Consider the following 25,113-nt stretch of genomic DNA (forward strand, 5'->3'; position numbering starts at 1 on the left):
CAAATGAAAAAACATGTGGAGTAAAGATACCTGATATTAAATAATACCTGCTGTGTAATTCCTTTTGTATGAAATTCTTGAACAGGCAAAACTAATATACACTGAGATCAATGTCTGCCTGATACAGAGGGTTAGGGGAATTTACTAGAAATGGTCACAAGGAAATTCACCTAGAGTGGGGCTGATGGGAATGTCCTCTATAGCTTGACCGTGATCATGATCACATGGTTATATATACTGTTCAAAACTCAACCATCTATATACTTAAATATATTTTATGCATATTACATCAAAATAAAGTTGATTAGTATATATGTGCATATATATGTTATCTATAAATATATAAATATACCTAAATACTAAATAATGTTGAAAATATGAATTATATAAATGAACAAACTATAACCACAGGTAACAACATAAATAAATATCAAAGTTAAGCAAAAGAAACTGGATTAAAAAAATACTCACATGACTGCATTATTATTTAAGTTCAGAAAACAGGCAAAATTGTACCATTTGGAAATGTTTTAAGAGACACAGCTTTCTTCAAAAGCAAGAATGTTACTGCCATTTAAAATCAGAACAAAAACCGCCTTTGGCAAGGGAAAGGCACAGAATTTCATCAGAGGATTTTTTAAAAATTCACTATTTAATATCTCCAGATTCTTGATACTTCTATACAGCTATTAATTGTTTCCATACTTTTATATACCACTAACACAAATACTATGTTAATACTTTGTAATACTGTGATAATACTTTGTAATACTGTGTTAACACTTTGTAATGATTTGAGCCCTTGAGTGGAGCAGTACTTAAATTCCCTACATCTTTATAATAAATATTGTACCTTATTTAATAATAAATATTGCACCTGATATATTGAGCATTTACAATATATCAGATACAAGTCTCAGAATTTTACTGAGGCACACTCATAATTGTATACACATACACACACCACCCACACAAATAAAAAACATTTTGAACTATTTAAATATAACAATGTTTGGTATTTATAGGGATTTCTTTTTCATTTTAGCTTGCCATAAGAAAAATATATTTTTTACAAAACTGTGATGATTTTTATATACTCTCAACATGTACCTACTACCAAATCTAGCAATCAAGTTCATTTGAACTACTATAGATGAAAAATTGGCTCTACAAAGAAAAATTTTGTTTTGGAAACACTAAGATGAATTTCTATTTTCATTATGAACATATATTTTCATCTATGAATGCTTTGGGCCCAAAGCATTTTGTTGGTAGCTTTAAACATCCACATCTCACATTATTTCCTCATAACAGTTCTACAAGCTGGACAAGGTATCTTGATCCTACCAGCAGAGAAGAGACGCTGTCCCAGCCCAAGTTCCACAGCTAACAGGAAACAAAGCCAGCATTCAATCTTATAACCGCCTTTTTCTGTACTATTTTCCCACCAGTTACCCTGAAAAGCTTTTAAATTTAATCAAGAATCATGGTTGAATAACAAAAATTAAAAACTCAGCATCCCTTCTCACATTATGCTTTTATGATATTGATCAAGTTGAACACACACAAAAGCAAGCCCCCTACCCCAATTCTTAAAAGTTTATCTTTGTGTCCTATGTCTTGCAGATTAACTGCACACTAAAGTTAGCTGGAAATGTGCACAACCCCCCACTTGGTGAGCACTCCCCAGTTCTGTGTTATATAAGGTCACATTTGGAAGGGTACTTGCCAGAAATGCTGACCACAGCAAAATCCAGACACAAGCCACTCTAACCAACACAGAAACCGTGATCATTAAGGTCATCTTTACAGCCACTGGACTGCAACTCTTGCCAGACTACATGAACAAGATGAGGTGCACAGAGCCCATGTTCTAGAAGACACTGCTAAACTGGTTAACGGAAGCACAACCTATCTGGGACCCATGTACTTTCCCTTAAAAAAAAATCTTTTAAAAAATTCATCTTTAGGGGAAAGGTAACTATCAAAAGGCAAGAGCCAAACATCTTCTAAGATGCTGATAAAGATGTTGCTTTCTCCATCTCACTGCCTGCCTTTAAATTCACTGACTCTCTGGGCCACAGGAAAATACACCTTGTATGATTACAAAGTCGTCTAACAGCTATGAACTTAATTTCCACATTTATTAAAGGGGGAAAACACAAGGTCTGCTACCTACGAATATAAAGATGATGAATAAGATAATTCTTCTAAAGAGCATAAGACAGTGTGTATCCAAGGTAAATATTAGATGACAGGCAGAAATTATTGGGGGCTGCTGCCACTTTGAATGACTAACAGTGGTTCAAGTTATTTTTGTTAAGATAAGGCCCTCCAGGAATCAGACAAAATCTTGGAGTCATGCTGAGTCACTCTTCCAGATAACCCAGAATGAACTTTGCTCATTATAATGCTGAATTATGTCCCCAGGAGGCACACCCTCCACCATTTTGAACATGTGATATATGAAGAAGCATGATCTTGAAATGAGCATGCTTAGGAAGGTGCCAAGGCTCTACATGGGATAAGTCTCTCCAATATGGATTTGCATGAGTTTCCCAAATAAATGCACCTTGCTGTCTTTGTTTATGCTTAAAGGGACACTTCTTTTGGCATTACTTTTATTGCTCTCCTTGCTCATACAAGCAATAACTTTCCTTACTCATTTTAACTTCTGGTTGTGCTTACTGGCTTTATACTCACCAAGGAGTGACCCCATTATGTTTGGTTACGTAAACAGTCAACAAAAACAAGCCTACCATTATTTTAATTAGAGAAAAGAATGCTTGGTCCTCTTGGTGAGTAAGACAGGATAGATAGTAAAATAATCAGACAAGGTAATGGGCCTCTATTACATTTTTTTTTTCCAAATGTAAAGACCACTCCATGAAAATAATCTATGGAAACATTCCAAACATTCCAGCCAAGTCTGTCCTGAGGAATGAAAAATGGGGGTTGAGGGGGGGTCCAAATGGAGGTTATGGGAAAGTTCAAACAGACAATTGGGTGGTCATAGAAGAAGCCAACAGCCTTGGTACTTAATACCTGTTTAACATACATTTTGATCAATGGCCTTAACCTGATAACAATATTAACACCTAGACTAGCATATCTAAATGGTAATGTACTATTAGGTCCCATCTTGTCTACCAAGAGCTCTCTCTACTTCTTTTGTCTCATTTAAAATAAGTCCTAATCCTTTCACTCTTGCCTTCTGTTATGGTCCATAGATTTCATTCTTCAAATATGCAAGAGGAAGACCTAGAAAGAAATTGGCAGTGAGGTTCTGGGGTTTCTGTGACACTGGAAGGCAGAGCCCACCCTTAGGAGCTACAACATGCCACTGGATAATAGTGGAGAAGAATCCAACTTTGCTTGTTGACATCCTCAGAGCTGACCCGAGCAAGCATCCCCCGCTGTGATAACTCCTATTACTAACAGGGGCTTTCTCAGATGCAGAAACCCGAAGCTTACACAGACCCACCAGCCAGCAAAAGCAGAAAAGCTAGTTTCACTCAAACTCTGGTTTCACTGGTAAATCTAATTGTGTGCATTTGTTGTCTTCAGGTCTTCAAAATGTATACTCTTCATTGGTAATAGTGAAAATTTTTCATGTGCAGGAGGAGAATAAACTTTTTTTTTCTTTTAATAAAATACTACACAGAAGTCGATGCATAACATAACATGCATTGACATTAAGAAATCTCAAAAATAATATTAAGTGAAACACTAAGTTGCAAAAAAATATCACTTTCATAAATCAAAAACAGCCAGAGCAATGCTATTGCATTGCAGTAAAGGTACAAAAATGTGTATACATAGGATAAAACACCAACTTCAGAATACTGATCTCTTCCGGGCACAGAGGAGGCACAACAGTTAGCTGAATTTATCATTTCTCAATCAACTAAAGTCCGGGTCGACTATGGCAAGATTACTTTTTATATCTAGATGCTATTTTATGGTAATATCATTATGCATACTCTTCTATATGTCTGATATTTCTCATGTTATAAATAATTCTATGTGAAAATTTTTTATGTGATTTTTAAATTATTACTTAAAGATGACTCATACTACAGTCCCTGGCCAGGAAACCAGTTAGAGCTTAACTGCATGAACTGAGATGGTGCTGCTTTTTCTCCACAAGAGGAGTTGTAACCTCATCTTCACCCTGTGTCACAACCCTTCTCCATCCCCCTTGGTTTAGACTACGAGCTAATACTTGAGGACATGTTCCAAACACTGCAAACATATCACAGTTTATGTCCTTGGTGATAGGCTCAAAAACCATACAATATGCAAATAAGTTGGGAAAATAAAGTCTATATGTACAGACAGAAAATGATTTATAGATGTCCAACAAATGGGCAAATTAAAAGGGAAAAAATTGTTTTCTCAATAAATTAAAATGTTCAAATACAAATAATGTTTAAAAACCCAAATAATAAAATATAAAAAAAAAATAAGACCCAAATTAAAACACCGATGATTGTGGGCGATATTAATGTTGATAAATGTTAGGTGAATATTTTCCCCATGTTACTTTCATTGGTTTTGAAGGCCTAAATCAAACTTTTTCTCCTAAAAATGCTCCTATGCCTTCAATAGAGAATTAACAAGTTTCTATACAAGGAAACAAAACTATTATTATTGACAGAATTGTGTATCCTTAAAATGGAAGTGCTGAAGCCCTAGCCCCAAGGTGACTACATTTTTTTTTTAATTTTTAATATTTATTTTTTTAGTTCTCGGCGGACACAACATCTTTGTTGGTATGTGGTGCTGAGGATCGAACCCGGGTCGCACGCATGCCAGGCGAGCGCGCTACAGCTTGAGCCACATCCCCAGCCCAAGGTGACTACATTTTGAGATAGGGTCTATCTGAATTAATTAAGGTTAAAGGAGATCATAAGTAAAGGGCCCAGTACCAGTAAGACTGGTGGTCTTCCCTGCACAAAGAGACATCAGAGAAGATCCCTCAATCATTGATTGAGGAGAAGAGATCAGTCAATAAGGCCACCCTCTGAAAGCTAGGAGAGAAACCAATGGCCAGAACCAACCATGTCAGCATCTTCATTTCAGAACTGTGAGAAAATAAATGTCTGTTGCTTAACTACCCAGTGGTGTCAGAGGAGGCAAAGGCAACTTTTTGATCTCCATATTAAAATAGTTTAAAGAACTTGAATTAAAAAAAGAAAGAAAGTAATGAATAACTGTTTTTATGTATGTCCAGCAGACAGAGATCCTCCTTTATGATCTACACTCACGTATTATCTAGGCAAAGAAATCACACACACACACACAAATCAGCTGCACCGTTATATGGACAATCATTTCACAGAATGTTTAAAAAATGCAGTTATCACCATTAAAACAGACTGCATGTCACAGAGTTCAATTTTTTTAAAAAAATCTTTATAGATGGCAGTTTAAAACTTTTCTGAGGTTTCATACTATCTACCTAACATACACAAACCTGAATTAAGAAACCTGATAGTAGGTTAACTACAGCATAGATCAACACTGTGAAATTCACCAGGCACAGATAATTCTTAACCTGTGAGGTTCCAAAAACTGTCCTTAGGATAAGAACAAATGATCATTACAGAAAGATTCAACACATATGTCTACAAGACTATGACATTTTTTTTAATCTACTAGCAAAAGTTTCAACTTAATATTTTTTTCAAATAAGGTAGAACATTTTATTTATGAAAAATAATGTAAAAATAAATGGCTTTTTAAGTTACAAAGTTTATCGGGCATAGATACCCTAACCCTCTAATGATAGATAAATCTATTGTTTCAATTTCAATTATTCAGATGTTCAAGTCAAAATTTTGCAAATAATTAAGCCTATTTTTTTTTCTTAGAGCTAATCAAAAAAGCTTTTTCAAAGAAAATAAACTGGATGTTAGGATTGGTAAGCATTTTTCTGCAAAAACATGAAATACGAAACTTTTTTTGACATGAAAAAGTCATGCTGGCTTTCTTTATTTTTCATATTCAGTGCAGCAAAGAATCGCTTATTACACTTTCCGCTTATGCATATTTTTGATACTGAATGCTATAATAACAACATTCCCCAATCCTAACTATCTACATTCAGATTTTTTTTCATAAGAAATTCCAGGCAGGCTAGAGAATATAAGTTTAGGTTTCATCTGTTTTACAGGGGATATACTTCATCACAGCACCACCTTGCATGCATATCACCCTCTTCCCATGACTTCTGCCTCGCTAATTTCCCTTCTCTCTAGTCAGAGGCCCTGTATCTAAATGAGAAGGCTTTACAACCTTTGCCAAATAAAAATATTTGCATTAAAGAGGTATAAAAATCATTAAACCAGGAAAGAGGAGAAGAAAGTCACCTCTTTTAGTTTTCTAAAAATGCCTATTCCTTCCTGACTCAAGATTTTCCTGAGCAGCATCACAGGATAAGCCCAAAATTCCCCCAGAAAAAGCAAGATGCGAGTTTGACTTGCTTTTTGCTTGAGGACTCCTAAGGACTAAGAGACTTCCAAGTAAAGGTGATAATAATGAAGGAACTGATCCCTCAGGCATGGTTCTGTTCTGGCCCAGGAGATGTGAGTTAAAAAGATTTCCTGAGGTTCATTGTCCCCAGTAGTTCCCACCTGGCCCAACCCTGGGGAGAAAAAGAGCAGGAAGGAATTCAGCAACAAGTCAAGGCAAGTACAGACAATGCAGTACACCAGAATGTCAGATAAATTAGGAGATTGTGTCAGATAAATTAGGAGAAAGGAGGAAGGGAGGGTAGATGTCAGATAAATCAGGAGGAAGAAGGCAAGAAAGATCAGTGACCAGGGAGAAAGAAGGGAAGACATGTCTAGCATCATATTCCTTTGAAGAGTTGCAAGAAGTTTTTCATTAGTGATTAAGTTAAAAACATTGGCCACAAAAAAAAAAAATTCTTATTTAGTATACCAAAGGATATACTAAATGTCATTTGTGAATGTTATTATCTGACTAAAAAGAAACAGATTCCATTATCAACCATTTTTATTTAAAGAGCCACAACACTTTAAAATAGTGATAATCAAGTGCTATTTATAATACAGTAGAAAACGACAGGAAATACAGCGAAGTCTAAAAACCTTTTAATATTCTTGCTCATGTTATCATCTGAGCGGCACAACAGCATAGTTTCTATTTACTACCATAATCAAGGAAAAGAAAGGGTATAATGGGTCATACCTGCCCTAAAAATCATACTGAAAACGGTGCTGTTATATAGTTAGTACAAATTAATGATACTAATCTTAATGCTATTTCAATTCTAATTTTTAAAGACTCACAGTCATGCTATAAATAACCTTTCACATGATGCAAAGACTACCTTTATAAATGAAGGACTTAAAGATACACCACTCTAGCATATTCACTATTTTGAATTAAAGTCATTTCATTCAAGTGTTGAAAAACAGCAGGTGCAAAAACATCACTCTGACCTTGCTATTGTTCCTTAAAAGCAGATGAAATTCCCATGGGAAAGGAGTAACTCTTATCCTCGGGGACAGAAGTGGAGATGATGGAGCCCTAAAGAAACCTGTATAGACCTTGTTAAAATAACTTCTACCCTTTGAACCTCCCAGGTAACTCAGCTACTTTTTTTCACATCTTGGTATTCTTTGTCCTATTCAGGGTTTCACTCACACCTTCTTCATGTCTTCATCTCTTTGTCCTAGGTAAAACTTATAATTTATTTCCTTGTGATAACCAATCTGTAAGCCTTCTCCCCCCCCCCGCCCCCATCAATTTGTTCTATGTCGATTTAATTCTCAACCTTAGCCCCCTCAGAGGATGCAAGTGCAGTTTGCTTCCCCTCTACCACTTAAATGAGCATTAGAAGATTCTTTGTGAAATTCATGGAAAGCAGCACTCAATGTCTGAACCTTAAACTAAATGTTTCCTAACTGATGTTTCCCATCTGGCTCTCACCAAGATTTTAATGGGGCAAAAATAGAGTTTTATTTTGTGTAAAATCATTTTTTCATACAGAAAGTTTTTGACATTTAAAAACTTGTGACTTTCCATTTAGTTTCCTTTAATTGCTGAAAATTAGCAAAACATTTTAAAGCTAAACGCTTGTATAAAAATTAGTGACCTTCTACAATGCTAAGAAATAATTGAATTCTTATATATGCAGCCAAATTTTTAAAAAATCATTCATTAAAAAGGTAGAAGTCAGAATGAAACACCAGTTAAATGCCCTGGAAGGCCTAGGAGAATTAACCTCAGGTGGTCCGTTACTCACAGGAAGACCACAGAGAACACTACCTACCTTACAGGGCTATGAGGCTAACCTGTCAAAAATTACAACCCAAACTAGCACCTAGGTGTTTAATAAATGGCACTGTAACTACTGGTTCCTAGTAAACATCAGACTTTACTAATATTAGGGATGCCAAGGTAGAGAAATTAATTAGGAACTATGCTCTCAGAGTTGGTGATCTAATAGGAGATACTTATATTTAACAGAGTTGTAAATTGCCATGTTTTCTCTTGCAAATAATAAATTGCTACCTTTTCTATTGCAAATACAACTTGCCAAAGGTACCTCAGGGCAAGAAAATCAGCAGCAGCCACAGATTCAAGCTGGGAAGGGGAATCTTACAGGAATGCCAGCCCTGGACTTATGCCTGAAGTCTGTAAAACACTGCAGTAACTATCAAACTTGAATAGCTTCATATCTCCCAGCAGAGTGAGAGTCGAAGCGTTGACTCTTGGTGGAAAAAATAAGAGCCCACCCCAACCCTGGAGTAAACCACAATTTTAGGTGCAACTCTGAGAAACAGATGAAAGCTTTCTCTGCTGTAAAATCAGCTTCTCTCAAACTATTCAGTTACCCCAAGATGGATACTGGTGACCTGAGGCTCCTCTTTGGGGTTCCAGAGATGTGCTCTCTGCGGACCTGGGTTCATACTGTACTGTTATCTTATTACATCTGTCTTCCACACTAGACTACAAGCTCTTTCATTTCTCTTAACTTTCTTTCCACCTAGCACAATGACTCCTACAAAGTTTAATAGATGTGTATTGAATTATTAATTGGTGCCAAGCATCATGCCAGGCAATAGATATACAAACATTAAAAGACACATTCCCTGCCAGAGAACAAATAATCTGCTGGAGAGATAAGAGTCAGCAATTCAAATATGAGAACTTCACTAAGAGAACATTACAATGGAGGGAAGGTAGGGGAAGGAAGATCCAGGTAGAATTAGGGGATGCAATATTCTCCCAATTAAATAGGAGAAAGCTGAAGAGTCCCAGGTAGTTGTAAGTTGGAACACACACACTGGCAATACAAGTGGCGCAGGGAAAAAATTTGAAAAGATGACCAAATAAAGGCTGTATGAATATGTAAATGCAACTAAGTCAAATTCAGAAGGAACAATGAAAACATCATTGTTTAAAATAACTAAATTTCCCTATGTCAAATATTTATGGCTTATTTACAAGAAATCTTACCTCCCTGAAATTCCTTTTGCTGGCCCTGGGATCTCTGGTACAGGCCGATGTCTTAGCAGAAAAGAGCGGGAAGGTCTTGAAACCAACTTGCTACGACTTCTCATGGGCGCTGAGACTGGAGATGATGGAACATACAAATCATTCACAACCATTTCTCCCTGAAACTCAAAGAATGGTGATGGTGGCAAGCTTTCTAATAAACCATTAGCTCCATTTCCAGAATTTGCTTCTGAGGTTGAACAATCGAAGGAAGAGAGACATTCAGGTTTCGTATTAGGAAGGTTGCTGAAGTTTTCTGATATCGAATCAACTTTTTCTGCTTGTTGTTCTTCAACTGTATGATCAACTGCCTTTTTTGCAGTCAAAGATTCTATTTTAATATTTTCACTACCAAGTAAAGACTCATGAGAGGAACCCAGGTGTTGTTCTTCTGGAATGGGGAGGTCCTGGTTAGAAAGAGATAGCTTAACATCTGATTCAAGGGACTGGTTATTTTCCATACTAGCATCATTTTGATCAAGATTTTTTGTAAAGGTCTCCAACTGTGTTGAGCTAGGTATCTGAATACAACCAGAATTGGAAAGTTCTTTGCAGGTGTTCTGATCAGAAGAGGAAGCGTGGTGGTGATCTTTTGAATTGTTTCCATTCTTCGTCTTATGAACATTTGCATATATTGGGATTTCTTGCATTTTTGACAATATTATCTGTAACTGTTTAAGTATCCTCCTACGGTGCCCTGTAGGTGATATTCCAATTTTGTGTAGCACACTATCATTTATTGCTGCACAGTCCTTCACGGTATAAAAACCAAACTCTTGGAAATGTAAGAGATACTGCTCCAAATTAATGCTCATTAGGAAATCCTTGATGTCAACATTTACTTCACTGACTGAGGACATAATGGTGACTTCATTACTAAGCTGAGTCTTAAAACGGCACAACAGGATCTCGCAAAAGAAGGTGTTCTTCTTCTTGGTTTTTCTTCTGTCAACTTGTGAAAGGTTTCTTTAAATGTTGTTTTCTCCACAATGACCGTCTCATGTGCTTAAGCCTGGGGGGGTGGGGGGGGTAAAAACAATAATTTATTAAACCATCTTAATATACAGTTGGTGGTGCTGGGGATCAAATCCAGCACCTCATGCATACGAAGCACACACACTGCCGCTGAACTACATCACTAGTCCAGAATACTTTAACTAGTAAAACCTAATTTTACATTATAAACTTCCCTGAAAACACAACAGAAAGTAAAACAACTGAGTTTGGAATTTTTGCACATTGTCTTTTGCATCCTATATGAAGGTAGAAAGCAGAAATGTTATGATGGTGTCAAACTATGATTTTCAAACAGGATTAAAAAAAAGAGACTCACAAATATGAAGGGAACATGTGTAAAATGTTTTATTCATCTCATTAATTGATAAGGGACCAGTAAGATGGTAAGGCTGATTCCAAGAGCATTTGTGAAACAGGTTTACTTATACTATACACACACACACACACACACACACACACACACACACACACACAGGCATTTTAAACAAAAGATATTAGAATAAAATAACTAGGTAAGATTTTTTTAAAAAACGGTTAATGTTCTATAAGGCAGGAAAAAAAAATACCATGTGAGGAATTATAATTAAAATTAAATATCCACAGGCTAGAACTGTTAAATGAAAGCTACTGATAAACATTCTTTTGATTTCCAAGTTTTAGATAATTTTTCTTAACAGTAGCTAAATAGACACAACTTTCTGTTTCACTATTTCAGAACCTTAAAGAGCAGGTAGAATACATACCTCAGGTCAAGAGTTTTCATTTCAAAAAAGGAGGCAGCATTATATGTAAACAACTGATATTAACGTGCAAGATAAGACTAGTGAATAATCAGCTATTCTTAAATACATTAGATAGCAGGAAGTATGCTAATTCAAAACTAAAAGATCAAAGTTTAAAGGTCACATTTTCCTCTGAGGAACACAGCAAATTCAGAGAGATTCATTTTCCTCCCAAATAACACAAGTTTTTTTACAAAGTCCGTCTCTGCTGTTATGTGGGTGTGTTCAGTTTATGAAAATGCATATGTGCAAATTTCTGTATACTATGCTTTGATAAAAAGGGAAAAGTACATAATATGCATAAAACCCATACCCAAGTAATAAAACAAGGCACAACAAGGTATATTTCTCTGAGCAAGCTTTGATGCAGTATTTCCAGAAACCACATCTTGAAATAACTCTTTGAAAGACACTACTCTGACTCTGCGTATATTACATACTGATTGCTCTTAAGGTATTGCCTTGACTATTTTAAAATATCCACAAACATTGACCAACAAGTACAGAGAGCATCAGAGGGAAAGCACCTTTTTTTCCAGGCCTTCCTTCAGGAGCAGAGAAATAAAAACATAAACAAGAGAGAAGGCAGGAAATGACTTTGACAATAAGGTACTTCTTTGTCATACCTCTAAGGAAATGTAAATACATACATAAGAAAAGAGAAAGCTAAACCTCATCATCAAATGCAAAATCACCTTATTTTGTAGATACAGATGTTGCTGTTGTTTTCCTTGGCAAATCACAAAATAGAAATAGCAACTGAAAACAGTACAATAAGTGGTATAATTTATCACCACCTTTAGAAGTTATAAAGATGATGAATTGGTCAATAATTAAAGAGGATTCACAAAATCTTAAAAACAAGAACACACACCAAAAATCCTCTGGATCCTCCCCTACTACAGTAATGGTCACCTAGTCACCCACCCAAATCTAAAGGTCAGAAGGGATCCCCATGCTCACCTTTGTCTGCATTCAAGAATGTAGGTGAGCTACTAATTTTATTCCTTGCAATGGACAAAATTGTGACGCCCCCACTTCCCACCCCCAAAAATCCATATGTTGAAGCCCTAACCTTCAACAAGACTGCATCTAGAGACAGAGCTTCCCATGAAGTAATTAAGGTTAAATGAAGTCATAGGAAAGAACTAGTTTCCTCTAGGAGACACCAGAGAGCTCTCTTTCACTCCGCACCCCACCTCACCCCACCCCACCCCACCCCCACTGTGGGGCCAAAGAAGCCAGGAAGGCAACCTCACAGGAAACAGCCAGCCCTCAATTTCATGTTGGTTTTCCAGCCTCCACAACTGTGAGAAATTTCTGTTGTTTAAACCATTCAGTCTGTGGTATTTTGCTCTGGTGTTTAATCTGACCAATATGCTCCTCCATCTTCACTGCCTTTACCATGTTCCATTCCCTCATTATATCTCTTGATTAAATTACCGCAACAGTCACTAACTAAATCTCTGCCCACACTCCACATACCATTGCCCACCAAAATTACAAACTCAGCATGTCATTCCACATTCTCAAAAGTGTAAAGTCTCAAAGCGATATAAAGCTCCTGACAGTGCCATGTAATAATCTGGTCTCTAATAATAATAATAGCAGTAAACAACTATCATGGGCCAGGCCCCTTACCTCTTTTTCCTGCAAGGTGGGATTCCCTAGTACTAACTCCAAGCTAATCTTCATCCTGTGTCAAACGTTCTACCAACATCCTTCATTCACTTTACTTTATTTCCCAGAGGCTAACTATTCAATACCTGCATTCTATATATGTGGTATCTGCTTTCCTATGCGACATTTAAAATTCTGAACGGGACTCTGTGAAGGCATCATGTTGACCCCTAAAGACAGAAGGAACCATTGGTTTTTCTATATACATCTATAACTAATATCCTAGAACCATGCAAAGTGCTTGGAGAGTATTTGAGGTGGACTAACATTGGTAGGGATGGTAGAAGTAGTCAAGAGGTCTGCATCATTAGGTTTTTGGTGTGTGTGCATTTGAGATTTAATACACAGTCTTTTCCTTTCTTTGGTATATACACATGTACTTCCTGGGTGGCTGAATCAAGGACAGATAAACCAAGGCCTTTACTTAAAACCATCTCCTTGCTACCATTTGACATGCTAATGAACCTGATTTCTTCTCATGATATGAAAGAGACTCCCCTCCCACTGACCCTACAATCTTCTGTGCCAGCTCTGTCCTCCAGTCACCCTACTATCTAACCCCTGAGGGCTGAATGTCCAAAGGTTTTTACAGCTCTCTCCTTAGAGGTCCTAGCCGCTAAGAACACATTAGATATAAAGAGACAGGTATGTAACTCTGTAAAGTACTACCATATGTGAACTCCTAAGCCTCCACATTCTGACCTACAATATGGGCTCACAGGCATGTAAGTACTGGTCTGTGGAGCTGCTGTACAGGAAAACAACTACGCAACAGCAGGGCCAGGAATCTGTCATTGGAATACCCTCCAAAGAGGGTATTGCAGCAAAATGTGGTTATTACTGTTCTTAATCTACACTCCCAAACGTGCTTTACATCAGCCCACCTGACTAAGCTTATCACTCTCCTCCCTGAATGTAAAGTTCTTCCCAGCCCATTGCACAGAAGTTTGGAGTCATAATAGGTTGAAATCCCAGCTCCTCCGTTTTCTGGCATTATGAAAACTCTAACCTATCTAAGTTGATGCCTCCATTTCCTTTTCAATAAAATAAAAACACTCAAAGGCACCTAAGCATTGGTGCAGATTAAATGAGAAAATCCATATAACTGTTCACACAGTGCTGCTTAGTAAATATTCACTCCCATCGCTATATTTATTTTTTATCACTTACATGTTCTCACAGCTGAATTTTTTTTCCATTCTCTGAGATCTAACACAAACCCTATTTGCTTCCCAAGATCCCTACAGAACAATAAATATACACTCTCTTCTCCATATTCTTATAACATTTATCTTTTAGAGTATTGTCTTCTTAGTCCTTTCAGGTTGCAATAACAAAATACCTTAGACTGAATGATTCATAAACTTTAGAAATGGATCGCCCACGGTTCTGGAGACTGGGAAATCCAAGATCAAGGCACCCGAAGATATGACGTCTGGTGAAGGTGGCACCTCCTGTGGGTTCTCACATGGCAGAAAAGCAGGAAGGGCTAACACATTCCCTTAGTCCCTTGTATAAAGTCACTCATCTAATTTGTGAGAGTGCTGTCCTAGTGACCTCATCAGCTCCCAAAGGTCCCACTCTTAACACTATGACCTCAGTGCTTTGGTTTCCACATGTGAATCTGAGAGGGAGCACATACATTCTGACCATAGCAAAGATTTGATCGTGTTCTGAACATTCCATAAGGCAGTGTGCTGTAAAAGCCAAGACTTTGAAACCCAACACCCTAAATCTAATCCTAGTTCCTCCATTTACCAGCTTTGCACACTTGAGTATTTAACTTCTCTGCACTTCAGTTTCCTCATCAGGGGGAAAAAAAAAAGGAGTAATAATAGTGCCTATTCTCAAGGGCTGTAAGAATTAATAGATGTAAAGCATTTAGATACCAAGCGTCACATAACAAAGGCCAAGTCAGTGTTTGCCACCATTATTTTATTATCATCCCATAAAACACCCTGCCAAGATGATCAGCCCACAAGAGCTTCCCAATAAATGCCAAATTATTTGTTTATAAACATAGTGAGGCACCTATTTAGAGAATGCACAAGCACCATCACAGAACTGGTTCTGCATGGGCCCATCCTACACTGACCCATTTCCTCACAGAAGTAAAAAGGAAGTAATGCTGAGAAGCACCTGCTGTATTTGTGGCTTGCGGTGCCGGTGCCACACAATAAACATTACCTAATTATCTTACCGAGCTCTACCTAGAAACTATTCCCTAAATCCGACAGCTTTTTACCACCTCCCCTGCTCACGTCCTGCTCTAAGCCATCATCTTATCCATCTTAGACTACTGCAGAAGCCTCATGGACTGATACCCCTCATTCTTTCTTGACCCCTTTCCCCAACAACAGATTCTGAATACAGGATTTAAATTCATTTTAGAACACAAATTATCTCACTCCTTGGAACATCCCAACTTCATTTTCCTTGGCTTTCCCTCTCCACTGATAGCCATCCCACCAGCCTCAGGCCTGTTTCTTTTTGGTACTGGAAACCTAACCCAAAAGGATGCTTTACCACTGAGCTACATCCCAAGCCCTTTTTGGTTTTTTGAGACGAGGTCTCACTATGTTGTTTAGGGTCCCATTAAGTAGGTGAGGCTGGCCTTAAACTTAAGGTCCCCATGCCTCAGCCTCCCAAGTTACAGGAACTATAGGCATACACCAGGGCAACTGACCTACCTCTTCTTGCCCTCCCATCTCCTTCAATCTTCATTCCAAACACAAAACTGTGGTCATGGCTCACTCTATCAGTTTAGTAAATCTCTGTTCAACTGTGCCCAAGAGGCCTTCCTTAAACCCCCAAAGCATACAATCATACCTTGTGACTCACTGCTCCTTACCTTTGCTTTAACGGTCTTCAAGGCATTTGTTATAACCTGACATCAGTTCATTGTTCCAAGGGGGCAGATCTTGTCTACAGTGCAATGCTCCAGCCCTTAAGGTTGAGCACCGTCAAGTATAAATAGCAAGTGCTCAATACACGCTTATTGAATGACTTCTTCCCAGCTTGGAAGATGATTTAAAAGGAGAAGTAGAAAGTATACCTAGTTTTAAAAGTCAGCAGTCTGCTAGCAGCCAGAATTCAAGCAGATATCTCCAATCCATTTAACCACTACAAGAGATCCTCAAAGCAGGAGCCGAGTATAGCAGGAGGTCAGCTAGACACATTCAAAACCATTATGGGGCATTTAGAATCTCAAGAGTTGCAACTACCTTCTCCCACTAATGACTTGAGTAAGGAAAATCACCACAGTGAACCTCTGCCCACCTCTTATCCTGCTGTCCTCCCTCACCAGAAGAGTTGTGCATATCCCTTTGGTTAAGATGGGAAAGAAACAATTAAGAACCTTAACTTTGAATTAAAACACTTCACTAAGCCATAGGACCATTCAGCATTCAATGAATGCATTACCTCTGCTAGACTATAACACCTTTTAGAAGAAAAAAGCAAAAGTCTAATTGAATTCTATTATATGTTTAATCCATTTTAAAAACTGCATCATAAAATCAGAAACATAACCTTGGCATGAACAGAAACTGAAAATATGATGAAATAATACACTGAAATAATCATAGAATTGAAAAGAATCTTAGAAAAGAGCTTAAAAAAATTACACTGTTGAATGAATAATGAAACTTTTCAATGTCTTACAATACAAGGCTTACATAGTCTTATAACAATGAAAGTTTATTGTATTCCAGAACATTAGTTACCAATGGAGTAGAACCACCTCCCAGTTGAAATCCAGAAGATGTGGGAAAATGTTGGTCATGATGACTAAGTAGCACCACCAGATAGAAAAGGTAACTTATGACACCCTACAATGGTACCCCAAATAGAAACCTCAGGTAAAATTTTTATTCCTCCAACTCTTCTAAATGGCACTGGGCATTACAGATGGTAAAAGAAAACAGTGTCCCTGCCTTCATATACTTATAAACAGAGCACACAGTAGCTAATTCCTTGGAAAATCAGGTCTTCATATGGATAACCTCCTCAAATAACTAGATGAGGCCAAAGTCTTGCAGACATCTAGAACATAATCATAATAAACAGTTATAATTGTATTAGTATATCAAGCAAACTCACTTTTTAATATTGAGATATTAACTCCAAGTATTCATAAAGACAACATTCAAGTTTGTTTCCCACAATCAAGCAAAAGAGAAAGTGGTTAAGAGATAATGTACTTGTCATACAACTCCATCCCATAATATAGAGTATAGTGTAAAGGATAAAGGTCAGAACTTCTTATTCACTAACTTACTTATTGTGATAGCATGAGTGCTTAGCCCCGAAAAGCACGCTATTGGTCATTTGACATCCTTTTCCACTAGTGTTCATTCACCAAACTTATTATGTGGCAAACTAAAAACCCTTACAGGAAGCCAAGTTCCCTCAATCTGGGTCTTCTCTCTTAGATGTGGTCACCCACAGACTCTGACCTCCTCTGACTTGTCCTCTACCTTGACCACTACTCCTCCCCCACTCAACAAAGCATATCCATCTGCTTGTATTTTTCCCTGAGGCTTGTATTGCTTTTCATAGTCAATAGTTTGGAAAGTGTTTGCAAGCCATCTGTGCAGGATCTCATGGTACTCTCATGGCTGCATTAGGAGGAAATTCCCAGGTCTAGTCTGATGTCGCACAGTAGAGAAAAAGTGCAGCCCAAATTCTAAGAGTTGAATTCCACAACCTGTGCTATTAACTCTGATGCCTCCTTATACTTGTAAGACTGATTTAACAATAGGGAGATTATCAAAGACTTCAGAGTTTCCCTTGGCTATATCTTCTATGCAAAAAGCACTTATCTTCCCTAGGGAAATGCTGCTTAAACATACCACACCTTGCAAATTCAAATTTATATACCTTTCAGTTTGTGGGTGTGTCTGTGTAAGTGGTTAACTAGGGAAGCCTATATCCATTCCATGTAACTGCCTGCAATTTAAAAGCCTATAACAAATTAATGGATAACATTGTTAAGGTTACTGTATAAGATAATGGCAATACAGAATTTAGGTTATTAAAATGTATTTTTCATCTATAACTGCAAAAGACAGTCGATGCAGGACCAGAGTACAACTGAAAGCCAAACAACAAATAATCAAACAAGACCAAACAACAACATTTAATAAATGTTGTTGTTTGGTCTAAACAAATAATCAAACAAGACCAAACAACAACAACACAAAGCCAAAATCAAATAATCAAACAAGACCAAAATAACTGTTCACCGACCACATGAACAGCCAACAGGAGTGGTGAAAAACTACTGGACTAGGAGAGAAGTTATTGGATATTAAACATACCTGACCAAAATCTGAAAGAACTGACTTTAAATGAAAGGCAAAAGAAGCAATCCATCTCACACAGGCAGATGAATAGATAAACAAAAGTGTGGTCGCTACACACACTAGAATCCAAAGGAGCCTTAAAAATTAAACCAAACAGAAATCCTGCTGTAAGATGTCTGAATCTTGAAGACACCATGCTAAGTGAAACTAGCCAGGCACAAAAAGGATAAATTCTGTATTATTCTACACACGTGAGTTATCAAAAGTAGTCAAATTCTTAGAAATAGAAAGCAGAATGGTGGTTACCGGGGACAGAGAGGTAGGGCACTGTTGTTTACAGAGCATATAGTTTCAGTTTTGCACGATGAAAAAGTTCTGGAAATGTTTCACAACAGTGTAAATATACTTACCACTACTGAACCGTACACTTAAAAATGGTTAAGATGCCAAATTTTGTGTTTTCTACCTCAACAAAAAGGGGATGGGAAAATAGAATAAACTCCCTGTACATACCTGGAATTTTTTCTCTCCTTTTGAGAGCCAAGTCTTAAAAGTGTAGTACCATCCCTCCAAGACATTCCCTTGCCTTTTCCATTCTTCCTTAGTCCTTCATTAATACCACCCACACAGTAATGTAGATATCACAATGTCTGGATACCAATCCAGGCTTCCCTACTTTTTAAACTGTGTACCTTCATTAAGTTAATCTTTCCTGAAGGTCAGGTTCCTCATTTGTAAAATGAGGATAATATACCTCAGATCTTGTAAAATTTCTCATGGATTAAACAAGAAAAATATGTAGGGTCTATATAACTGTACCTGACATAAGCAACAAGTGCACAATAAATAATTAATTCATCTGTTATAAACAATCCTACACTTGATCACCTTCATATGATATTAATGCGTTTGGTTTGAGTGGCATTCTTCAGAGGCACAGTAATGTTCCTTTAAATGAGCACTGTAAACTCTTCTTCAATAAAACCACAAAGCACTTAACATAGCAGTAAGCATAGCTTTATTAATTTTGTAAAATATAGATGTGGTTACCATTTTGAGATTGATGGATATACCCAAACACTTTAGACCTAAGATACAAACTTAAGCGATTACCAAGGATTGCAGCTCTGCCACATGCAACCAATGCAGCCTTGGGAAATTCCTTCCTTTGCTGAACCTTACTTTTGTCTCCTGAAGGCAGGGATGAGAATGTCTACCTAACAGGGCTGTTTTGAGGGTGATACTAGTGAATATGCATAAGGATCTTAGAATGATATCTGGAGAACAACGAATATTCAATTAGTAGCTGCTAGAATAACTGAGGTTTGATTTTAAAATAGGTTCTAGGGAACATCAGTTTAGGATTAGATCAAAGAGAAAGGATTATTCTGAGTAATGCTTCTATTATTTTTCTTACTGTGCATCTGAAAAACAACTCTCAAAACCTAGAATTAATATCCATTAAACAGCCAAGAGTTCTAATTCCTTTAGTTGGTATGAGAAGTTATTAGTAGCATAGTTAATACCTAGGTTTCAGTGTTTTAGATAATATCTTAATAGTTATGTGCTTGATAATTTCTTAGTTTCAGTAGGTCTTTCTCCTTTCAAGGTGCCCATCTAGATTTTAAGCTCATTAGCTGAGGTTTGGGACTTCTTTTAAATTCTAATGGAGAGATCTTTAAAGTAGAGTCATGATTCTTGGGAACCAAAGGAAGATTTCATCTCCTGGAGTTCTTCCAGGGGCAGAAGAAGGAATGATGAAAGGGAAGGTTAGGTTAAGCTAAGCATGTGTCACTGCAGAGAACTCCCACCTGTGTGCCTTAATACCTGGGCACTTGCTTCTGGATGCCACATCTGCATCCTAACAGCTAAAAGGAGAATCAGATGACTTTGACCTCTTGAACAGAGCATGGGCACAAGTCCTTCAGGATTCTGTCCCACTACATGATATTTTGGACAGAGCTTTAATGTTTAAATTTACTCAGCTGAAAAGGCATAATATTATATTTAAGTACAAGCATTTTTAAATGTACATTCATACTGTGTAACATTTTTGTATGTACACTATATTCCAATTTCAACATTTTAGTACAAATGTGAACTCACAATCTTTCTGACTTTAAGAATCACATTTTTAGACCAACAACCAGATGTTTCAAAATAGCCTACTGTGAACATTTCCTCTCTTTGCATTTATAAATAGCACCCTGACCTCTTTTCCAACTGAATTTGAGGCCTTCCTATTAGTTCAATAATTATTAAAGTTTCTTTTTTCTTATGAAAGTACCCCAACAAATGTCTCCTAACTTGTTGGTCCATTTATTTAGGATTTATTCATTCAATAAATATTTAAGGAACACTAATCACTCCAAGATAATAGTGGGAAATATTTGCAATTCAAGATAACAGTATCTATTATCTCATTCGAGAATAGTGCCAAGGGCTACAAAGAAAGTGAAGATACAGTGTCTTCACTGGAAGAGTTTAAAACAAAGGGGTAGATTAGACATGACAAGGAGGAAAGGAAAATGACATGCAAATCAACAATCCATCCTTGACTGCTGAGCACTAGAAGGAAGAATATCAAAACAAAACCAAGCAAAATTTTTTGGAAGAATCTGATGGAGCCCCCCAAAAAAGCACTTAAATCATAGTAACATGAAAAATCAAATATTGTGACCTTTCTTATGGTTTATGTTTTAGTGGTGTTCTATTTTTAAGCACACAGAGAAGAAGCATCATGCTTCAGGAGTACTTAGGAACTCGAAACCTCTCAAATCAACCCCACAAATATCGAAAAACACTGAGGCATTTCAGAGCTTTGCCAATGGAGTAGTTGATGTACCAGCAAGTGCAGAGGGTTTCAAGATGTATTCATACAAAAAAGTGTTACAGAAGGAGATGCCACATCTGAAAGTAGAACCAATGACATCAAGGAGTCACACAAGGAGAAGATAAACACTGACAACAGCAAGGAGGCAGAGTGGCTGGGAAGGATTCAGGGTTCCACAAGTAATAAAAGGTGAAGCTGGAATGGCAGGCTGCTGTTAGTTGTGGAGGGCTCAGACCAACAACACAAGGAATGTACACTTCTTGAAGATTGTAGTGACAAAATCTCTGTAGCCCCTCCCACAATCATACCCCAGGAGCCCAGGTCACCTGACAATCAGAATGGAGACCACAATTTCCTTCCACTCTTCTAAATATCAAACCTCATCCTAAAGCTATGTAATGGAACCAGCTTTGTCCTTTTTGCATCCTATTTTTGTGGCAACCATCAGAACTGACAAATTATCAACCCGTCCCTGGGCATTCTCTCACCTACCCACATATATCATATGTAAGAGAGAAAAATAATTCCTCTACCTCTCACAAGTGCTTTTTAATTCCAAAGCTACTCAACAAAATGACTACTCCAACCCAGAATAGGACCTCTGCTCCCTCTCAATCAAGGGTAAACAAATCAGCTTATGCTGAAACTATAACAAAATTAGAAGAGACTAACATTGAGTAAAGTTTCAATTAAAAAAAAAATACTATTACATATATAAACAGGCCAGCAGTTTTTAAAAATGACTAAAATAATAAACGATCTGGCAGAAAAAAATTAAGATGGCATCCCTTAGCCTCTATTTTCACATCTATCCCATTTGGTCAAAGTACTGTAATTCTGCACCTAATTAATACTTTATAAGGAATTCCAAAAATGTCTATAGTTTAGTATACAGAAAAGTTGGGTCCAATAAATGAGTCAATAAATAAATGGGGTATAGGGGAAACATGTTAAAAGAAGGCATTAAAGCAATGACTATCATTGATACTCAGCATTTTTATAGTCACTTTCACCAAACTTTGAGTTGGAAGGAAGTGGGTTAGAAAGTTAAAAAACAAAGAGAAAAATCCCTTCTTTGATATCACAAAGTCTACAACCCTGAGTCTGAGGTAGGTTTCAAAAACTTGAGTTTCGCCATGCTAATGTAAAAAATTCCTAAGCAAACTACAATTCATTATAATCCTGTTCTGTATATAACCGCAGTAACTAAGAGCAGTTAAATCTGCAAAGTATCCATTGGATACCTATGAGCACCACTGTAAGTACTTGTGATATTTAAAAAAAACAATGAATTTGTTTTTAAATGTACCGTCAGCTCCTCTTTTCAGACAATCCATATAAAATCTGAAAGGATAGCAGAGGAAGGAAAAAATACAAACACACGCACATACACATAAATAAGTTTTAACAAGCCACTGGACTTACCCTCTGGGTACATTTTAATTTAAAGAAATCTTTGACTACTGACAAATCAATCTATATAAAATCCTCTTGGTGTTAAGACCCACCTTAAATGTGTGTGTTAAATATCTGTTTGGGGAAAAGCCAGAGAATTATTTCCATTTTAGCTCTAACCTATTTCCATGACCCAATTTTTTTCTTTTTAAAACATTGTTAACAGTGGAATGTCATGAGATTTTTCCTTCCATATTTCTTTTTCAAGTGTATGAAAGTCATAAGTGAGAATTCAGAGGGTTTTTTTTTTCCTTAAAAAAGTTAGCTTCCTTTTTAAAACACCCATAACTTCACCTTCCAATTACTTATGGGAACCGTTCCATAGATTTGAGCTGGTGTAGAGTGCTTAAGTGCAGGGGAATCAATACTAAGCTTGTAAGTACAATACTATTATTGGTAATAACAATGACATCCAATTAAATGTACTTTTAAAAATAGCTTATTTTCAATACACTAAAAAAGAAAAAAAAAAACCCAAAGGATATATTCCACTGAGCAGCCTACTTCAAGGGCAAGCTTACAAAAGAATTAAAAAAAAAAAAAAAAAGTTGCCCTCACCATACAAATCTGCAACAACCCTAGAATGTCATTCTTCCACACTAACATAATTGTCTTGTATTTTTCTGATTATCAAAGGCTATAGTTCACAACATAATTCACTAAGCCTTCCCCCAAATCAAAATATCTTCAGATCAACACAAGGAGGTGGGTCAAGTGTCCAAGAAAACAAGCCAAAGCGAAATAAAATAAACTCTTACTTTAATAAATAGAATGGACACCAATTCTCCCAAGAGAACTGTCTCCAAAAAGTAAAGGAGAAATATCAACCTAGTAAAGCACTCCCTACAGGTCCCCGTGAAAGGAGTTGGGTTCAGGCAGGTGGAGGCCTGAATGATTGTAATTAATTAACAGGCCTGTTGTTTTAAAGTGTATGACAAGCAGTGTGTGGGGGAGCACAGAGACCGGGTCAAAGTCATTATCTATACCGAGAAAATAACTTGGTGCCTGAAACTCCCTACAGCTCCCTTTTATAGGAAGGCGGGGGGAATGGAGGGGCAGTCTCGTTGTCTATCTGGATTGTCACCCGACCGGGTCAAATCCCAGAAGTGAGTGGAGTTTTTGTATCACTTACCGGCTTCTGGTTTCCTTGTAGACTCCCACGCGCAGGAGCAAAAAATCCAAAGATCAGAAACCAGAGCTGAGCACTTTGCGCTCTGGAAATTTACCCAAAGAAGTGCCGAAAAGCCCCGGCCCATCCTAAAGCTGTCCTCCCACCCCGGGTCCGAGCCACACCAGCCCGACCCACCACCGTCCCCGGGTACTCGCCTTGGCCGCCGAGCTCCGAAAACGAGGCGAGGCGGAGCTGGGGAACCCCAACACGGGCGTCTGTCCCTGCCCGGGACGCTCGCTCCTCACTCTGCCCCCGGCGCGGGGCTTCCTCCTTCGCAGTCTCTGCCGGCTGCCCGCAGCCGCGTCTGCTGCCGGGCGGCGGCCGCGCGGGCGGCGCTGTTACTCCGGCCCGCGCGCCGCGGCCGCCGCACCTGGAGGCGGAGAGCGCAGGGAGCGCGGGCCGCGGAACTGCGCGCAGCTCCGGAAGCGCCGCGCCCGCCGCCGGCGCCCTGCCCAGGTGCTCCCGCGCGGCGCCTCCACGGCTTCCTCCTGGCCCGCGGGGGCGGGGAGTCGGAGCCCCGAGCGGGGGCAGCCCGAGCTCAGTGGCGGGGGCCGCCGAGCCGGCAGCCCTGGTTCCGCAGCATAGTTGAGCGACTGACTCAGTCGGCCGAGACTTGGCCGCGCCTGACACCCTCGCCACCTGGCGCACCTCGGCCTGGAGTCGCCCGGCCGAGCTGGCGATGCTACGAGGGTGCGTCCCTGAGCCCAGAGCGACGCGGGCATTACCACCCTCCCGGGAGGGAGATGCTGCAACCCTTTCCCGGCTCCTGCGGGCCAGTTGGTTTGTCTGTGCGCAGTAATGGGGGATTGATTGTCAAATGGGCGGAACCTCGCGGCGACTGGTTATTAGTATCACTCTACTTACTAAGTACTTTCCCATGCACCTCAGCATTTCCCACACGGAAGACTCATCTGGTGGCTAATTTCCCCAGGCTGCTGCTTGGTAAATTTGCCTTTAGTTGGCCCAGGAATCAGTATTATTTAGGAAGACCGCGGTATATTTAGGCTGAGCCTATTATATAAGATCCTTTCTCACGTCATCCCTACTGGGAAGAGTTGATATTCCCATTTTCTAGTTGAGAAACGGAACAACTTGCCCAAGTAGCCATAGTTTTAAGCAGATAACAGTAAGTTTCAATATAGATCTGAATTCTTTTCCCTGAGGAATACAGGCTCACCACTGCTTTTTGAAATTCGTCTTTCTTTTATTTTTCCCCTGGAGGGGAGGAGAGAGAGATTATTAGATCCTATCCCGGAAGGACTTTTCCTCTCTGAGTCAGACATTGATACTCTGTTCTTTGATGTAATGTGAAGGAAGAAAAAAAAAAAGAATCTC

At 38.3% G+C, this 25,113-nt stretch overlaps 1 protein-coding gene across 4 annotated transcripts in view; it reads right to left on the minus strand.

Moving 5' to 3' along the window:
• Window positions 1-24,744, minus strand: part of Arap2 (ArfGAP with RhoGAP domain, ankyrin repeat and PH domain 2) — a 206,563-nt gene extending 181,819 nt beyond the window's left edge. For 2 of the 4 annotated variants that reach the window (XM_078021175.1, XM_021722720.3), the window contains exons 1-2: window positions 24,643-24,743; window positions 9,496-10,546 (exon numbers count right to left, since the gene is read on the minus strand). In XM_078021175.1, the coding sequence (XP_077877301.1) occupies window positions 9,496-10,394 (899 nt within the window). In that variant the 5' untranslated portion in view covers window positions 10,395-10,546; window positions 24,643-24,743. Of the gene's footprint in view, window positions 1-9,495; window positions 10,547-23,739; window positions 23,831-24,642 lie in introns of those variants that run through there. The other 2 variants (XM_078021176.1, XM_040292551.2) reach the window with 2 other exon arrangements.
• Between the last annotated feature and the right edge of the window lie 369 nt (window positions 24,745-25,113).

Source organism: Ictidomys tridecemlineatus, chromosome 9 (assembly GCF_052094955.1).
Source record: "Ictidomys tridecemlineatus isolate mIctTri1 chromosome 9, mIctTri1.hap1, whole genome shotgun sequence".
Classification (NCBI taxonomy): Eukaryota; Metazoa; Chordata; class Mammalia; order Rodentia; family Sciuridae; genus Ictidomys; species Ictidomys tridecemlineatus.